The sequence below is a fragment of the Electrophorus electricus genome, chromosome 1 (genome assembly GCF_013358815.1).
Source record: "Electrophorus electricus isolate fEleEle1 chromosome 1, fEleEle1.pri, whole genome shotgun sequence".
Lineage (NCBI taxonomy): Eukaryota > Metazoa > Chordata > Actinopteri > Gymnotiformes > Gymnotidae > Electrophorus > Electrophorus electricus.
Genome location: NC_049535.1, coordinates 13,589,896 through 13,596,140, shown reverse-complemented (window position 1 = coordinate 13,596,140; position 6,245 = coordinate 13,589,896). Strand labels below are relative to the sequence as shown.

The 6,245-nt window shown below is 36.1% G+C and overlaps 1 protein-coding gene across 1 annotated transcript; it reads right to left on the bottom strand.

The window, feature by feature from the left end:
• Positions 1-416: 416 nt before the first annotated feature.
• Positions 417-6,026, bottom strand: atg3 (autophagy related 3). The gene is made up of 12 exons (XM_027013723.2): positions 5,792-6,026; positions 5,164-5,205; positions 5,017-5,066; positions 4,489-4,559; positions 4,202-4,309; positions 4,020-4,069; positions 3,793-3,874; positions 3,655-3,689; positions 3,237-3,392; positions 2,981-3,108; positions 2,312-2,380; positions 417-1,673 (listed from the first exon to the last, which is right to left on the bottom strand). The coding sequence occupies exons 1-12, from the start codon at positions 5,966-5,968 to the stop codon at positions 1,592-1,594; spliced, it is 1,050 nt and encodes a 349-aa protein (XP_026869524.2). The 5' UTR covers positions 5,969-6,026; the 3' UTR covers positions 417-1,591.
• Positions 6,027-6,245: the final 219 nt, after the last annotated feature.

Below are 6,245 nucleotides of genomic sequence, written 5' to 3'. Positions count from 1 at the left end.
AAGATACTTCATTGTTTGAAGACACACCTTATTTTTATTTAACTGTAGAGAAACGAAAGCTTTATAATTAAATTTTGCTAATTTATAATCTGCTCTGTCCATTGCCATTAAAGTAGCTATTTCCATTAAAGGAATATCTTATGAAAAATATTTTAATGCCATTTAAATTTTTTTGTAGATATATGGTATGCCATAATTTAATTTGTCAACAAACTGTGTTCCTATTATACTTTAGCAGATAGTTCGTCAAAACTTGAAATGCTGCCGCAAATTACAATTGAAGCATCTTTAATAGGAAAATTAATGCAGATATGATGAGGACAATCCTATCATTTGCTTTTCATCAACAAACCAACAAAACAAACCACAGCAGAAAAAATAGGGTAAGCAAACCTGGACCAAACTGGACTATGGAGGAGACAACAACCTTTCTTTAATTCTAGAAAATAATACATCTGTATCTGATGGACAGCTAAGCAACTTTTAGGAGTTCTTTCAGCAGAAAGAAATACATGCATAATAAATAAAAATAAAATTCTTATACTAGAAATACAAACTCACTGTCAAACTAAATTGGACTATTTTAATATTGTGATAGGACTCTGATTTGTGATTTCAAAAGAAAGGACAAAAATAAACTACAAAATTACATTTTTATTCATAAATTCACATTAATTTATAAAACTGACACAAAAACAATGAAACAGTCAAGAGTTATTCCAAAGCTGCCAGTTGCCCATTTAAAGAACAGCAGATGATGCTGCAAACACCAAAAGATGACCTCCCATTATATCTTCATGATGCAGAATATTTTGACACTGACAAAGCAACTCCTCGGTTTGCTCGTTTCACACTCCTGTGGTGATATAAATTCGAAGCCATTGCTACAGGTTTAAGTGCTAATGGCAGTTCAAAATGCATATAACCAAGTCTGATGCAATAAATACATTACAACAAATGTGGTATAAACTCTTAAGGGCTATGCAATATTAAATAAAAATGTTAAAAGAAAGTACAGCAGACTTATAGCATCTCAACACAACAGTGGCCTGGAACCCAGACACTAATGCAAACATTCAGACGGCAAGATGTTAAGACAGCCTGGCATAAATTAGACCATTTTACAAGGTCAACAGGTCCATCACCATACAAAGTTTATTGCACACCCAGTCAGAGGCTACAGATTCCAGACGTAATGCTGATTAGACCAATAAAGCATTTTATAGCCACTTTTTGAAGCAGTATATTCACAAGTAATATGTAACAAAGAACAGTACTGTTAGCACTATGGTAGTACTGTTTAAATCCAAATTTGAGTACTAAACGCTTTAAGCATGAAGATAGCAACAGGAAGAGTAACTGTGTGCCTTTCATAAACAATGAGGGGCTGCCATGATGAAATTACATTTTGGAATAGTGCAGTTCTCTCATTTATCAGATCCCTTTCCCATGCACATACACCATTTCATACAACATGTAAATGTTAGTTAAATATTTCAGCAGACTTGTCTGTGTGTTAATAGACATTGCCTGCATGCCGACAAAGAGCTCCTATTCAAAAGGACAGCTGTAATCCTGGGCAGCCTGGAGTTTACATGGTGAAGTGTCTTGTGTAATCATATTCTATTGTTGGAATGACAGCTTGCACAAATTTTAAGAAAATCAGGAGGTACCTGGAGGTCATATTTAAGGAAGTATTTAAATGTAAAATAAATTATTAATGACATTTATTTTCATTCCACCATTAAGGCCCTAAAGAGTGAAGCAACAATAATAAATCACTACAACTGTCAAGACTGACAGTTGCTGAGAATTTATAGCAAAAATCAGAAACTGTAATTTCAGTCCCCCTTGAAGGTTTTATGATAGTTATATGTTCAGTCACATAAGAAGCCAAATGTAAAAACCCTAAATTATGTAACACTAATTTATATAGTCTGTGAACCATGAAGTGAAACGTTTCAGGCCGGTTAGCACAATTGGTTAGAGAGTGGTGCTAATAACGTCAAGGCCATGGATTCGATCCCCATGCGGGACATGTGGACTTAAGGCTTTTCACTGCAAGTGATACTGTGTAAGACTACGTATGTGACAAACTATGATTTTGATTTGATTTGTACACACAGTGATAAAATAATATTTGGGAAAAATTACCTAAAAATGTAGTAATTCAAAGTAATTGTGGATGTAACTCTAATCACAACCTAATTAAAAAAAATTACAGTAAAAAACTACTGTTCTGTGTGTAATATTTTTGGCCCTTTAATCTGGTCCATTTTATGCATACTAGCCATAGTCTTGGAAAGGATACATATGAACCCCAAGTTCTCCTCCACCTTCAGCCACAGTCTCAATGATCTTCTTCATAACTTCTGCATGCCTTTGGAGGAGGAAAGCCAAGTGAAGCCAAATGTATAAAGTACTATATAAATAAATACAACACAAGTTGTTGCAAAGCAGCTTTACAACTGCATGGATCCAGGGAATGGCAAACAAAAATGTAATGCACAAGCTAAATCAATCATCGCTGGCCAACTACCTACTAATGAATTGTCATGGACAAAAGAACAACTGTGGCAGCCTTTAGATTTATAAAATTTGACTTTTTTCTGTATATATAGAAGGTACTAAGCAAAACAGTGCAAATATTTCAGAGCATGTGCAATGTAAGCATACCTTTAATATAAGCAAAGGGATTTTAAGGTGTGAAAAAATAACACATTGCCATGTTGACAGTGTAAAAGAGCTTGTATTAATATTTTACAAAATTCTCTTACATATTACTTGATTTTCACTTCTCATATTCAAACAGGATGTGGAGACAAGACTTCCAGTAGTCATGCTAGAATGTTTAATGACTAACTGCTCTAAAGAATACATTAGTTGATCTGGCCACCAGAATACATCTTTCATTACTGGAAGAATATCACATGGAACTTTCTAGAAGGAATCGCAATGCAGTCCGTCAGCATTTCATTACCTGCATGGATGCACAGAGCACATAGCGGGAGGCGGCAGGTGTGGGTGGTTCTCAATGGTGACCGTTTTCTTCACATGATCTTGGCTGATGTCTTCATACATCTGATCTACAGTGAGGGGTTGCCTTTCCTAAGGAACAGCACAACAAACACCTTGAACTCAATGATGGAACTGCATATGCTCACAAACAACTGCAAAGTCACTGTCAAAATTTCTCCTGAACTTTTTTCATCTCTCTGTGAAGGTTGTCCACAAACCTCATCATATCCAAAGAGCCACAGCCTGGGAGTTTGATAGTACTTGTCATAAGTGATGTATAGGTCATAGGTTCTCGTCTGGAGAATGGCATCTTCACCACCTGCCTCAGCCTTGCCTTTGGCTGTTTCTACCATTTTACTTGTATCAAGAGTGGCCTATTCAGACGAAGGGCAAAAAAACAAAACAAAAACCCCCCAAAAACAAAATAAATAAACAAAGAATGATGACTACAACCTATTGTACACAAAAGTGTACAAACGGTTAATAATTAACTATTAAGTAAAAAATTACTTAGAAATAAAAATGAATAACCATTTAATGCACAAACAAATCTCAATACTACTTCAAGCAAAATATTATAAAAATAATAACATTAGACATTTTTGGAAGAGCTCTAGTAATAACTTTTCACCATACCTCATCGGTTTCCAAAAGCCCACTTTCTTCATATTCTGAAATATAAAGACTATGTTTAAATCCACAGCACTCAGTAATTTAGTTCAAGAAGTCAATCAATATTCCAACCAAAAAGAAGCAAACAGTTCCTGCAGTTACCTTCCATATCTGCTGCCTCCCCTTCATCATCATCATCATCATCATTTCCACTATTCAACTGTACATTCATGTTCATATTGTCCTTCAGAAAGAGGGAAAACAGTCAGTCCTGCCGTGTTAAACTACAAATTGTCCAGATTATGCTATACGGCTGAAAAACATCAGCACCAGATTTTCCAAAATTCAAATGAAATAGGGGCATTTTGTTAAAGTTAGCTTAGGCGTACTTTGTTATCCAAAGAGATTTCCCGAACTGCCTCTGTAATTCCTGTGATACCTGACAACGTTGAAGTGATAAATATGGTGAGATATATTTCATTACAGAGATAGGGGACACACACACACACACACACACACACACACACACACACACACACACACACACATTGAGTAGTTGATTTTGTCCTACCAGAGTTATGATAAGTGTCAACCCATCCTCCATCTCCATCATCCTCTTCTATAATGGCCTCCAGCTCATCAGAGTATTCCATTTGTTTACAGCGTTTGTAACATGGAACTGAGATGGAAAAAGCTATACTGCAAATTTCGCATGGCATCTAAAGACTGGGTTAATGAACACATAGTAACATTTTTTCAACAGCAGGAAAAAAAAAATCTAATTTCACTTAGTTCTGTTTTGTATATGGAAATGAATACTATAACTTCACAATTTACAAGGTATGCCCTCTTCCTTACCATTTCGGGTTAACAGGAACTGCTTATCTTTAGGTAAATAAGGCTTCACCTTTGCTTCTTCTCCAGATGCCCTACAAATAAATAAGTTTAACTTAGCTATGCACTCTAACTGATCAGGGCAAACTTCTCTTTTATTTTTGTGGCGAATTATTCAATGCAACCCCACAATTAAAACTTTTAACATCATTCAATATCAACAACAGCACTAAATACACCTCTTTAGGTGGTCAGTTTATGTTCCATGTCACCACAAGACAACAGAACTCAAACCAAAGTGTAATAGTAAATTTCTGAATTTTAGTGACAGAGCAGCTGCTGATGAAGTGTAGGACCTCAGAAGAGTCCAGCAGATGTGCACTACATCTGGCTACCTAAGACTCCAGCAAACTAGAACTAGTTTGGATCTAGAACTTTATTTATTCACAAGCTGTAAACTACTATATACCAGTCAAAAAACACACCCAAGTGAAGGCTAAACAAGTCTAACTGAGTCTCAGACACTGAAAATGAACTTCAAAAGGTTCTTACCATTTCCATGTGGGACAATGATGAACAAGATGATCTCCTGCAGCAACAAACTGCACAAAAGCTTACTTTAATTTTTTTTAGGTTTACAATCTAATTTGTAGATTACTAAAATGTAGTACTTAAAGACAACAACAAAAGAACATTCACCTCTTCTGGAGTTATAACTCCAGTTTCCTTAAATTTGGATTCCTGAAATACAGAGCAAAACACAATGAAACTAACGCTGAAAAATGCTTTGGAAAGTACCGAATATTCCAGTTACGGTAGAACTTTTCACACATTCATGAGAATCAAAGGCTCGTGTAGGTCAGTTGTATGTCTGCTGCTATAACATTTGTGCTGCCAATAGTAACGCTTGCAGAAATGTCAAATATAATTCATGCGAATTATGATACTAATAGTAATTACTGAAATCTAATCTCTTACAATGAATTCGGATTTTTAATATTTAAATATCGACTTACAGAGAATAATTAATAAAGCTTACTTGTCTGCTAGCTCGACACCGAACTTTGTGCCAGGCTGATAAGGCTAGTTTCACAGAAAATAGAATAAAGTCGTTCTACACAGTTAGCAGTATGATTGTGCTGGTTTAAAGAGCCATTTACGCTTCTGAATCTTACAAATACCGCCTAACAGAAGGACAGAGTAAACTTGCTGCTCATCAACATCTCTGAAATGCACCCGGCTACTACGCTGATCTAGCTAGACAGCTAATGTTAACTAGCTACGATTAGCTAGCTAGAAAACATGACAAGCTAGCACGTCTGCTTACCTTTAGAACTGGTGTTAGAAACTCAGCCACCCCCAGAGCAGTGCCTTTCACTGAATTAATCACGTTTTGCATAATGCCTAAACACTGTTTACACAGTAGAAACCCTTCGTTGCAGAGACGCTTTAGTTTCAACGATTCTAGAAGCAAACGAGGACTGTTTACTGAGGTTTTCAGCATCGAGCTAGCACACCATAAGTCACATGATATACGTCATCTGACTATTATTTCCGCTACTAAAATCTCAAGCACAGCTATCCTTAACGAGAATCACATTTCTAGGCATTTCGGGCGCATTTACTGATCTTCAAAAAAATTTTCATCAAAGTTTTGCCGTGTATGATTTGCAGATCTCCGGTAGTTGTTCGTGGTGCATAGTTTGAAAGCATAGTCAGCGCTCTCGAATACACTGTGTTTTAACGACTTTTGGGCTTCGCTGGGGTGAACGAAAGTAACT

Coding starts and splice junctions, on each gene's coding strand:
- atg3 (XM_027013723.2), bottom strand. CDS start 5,968: ATGCTGAAAACCTCAGTAAACAGTCCTCGTTTGCTTCTAGAATCGTTG. Junction 4,310..4,488: donor GTTCCTGTTAACCCGAAATG/GTAAGGAAGAGG, acceptor TTTCCATCTCAG/TTCCATGTTACAAACGCTGT. Junction 3,875..4,019: donor AAATCTCTTTGGATAACAAA/GTACGCCTAAGC, acceptor CTCTTTCTGAAG/GACAATATGAACATGAATGT.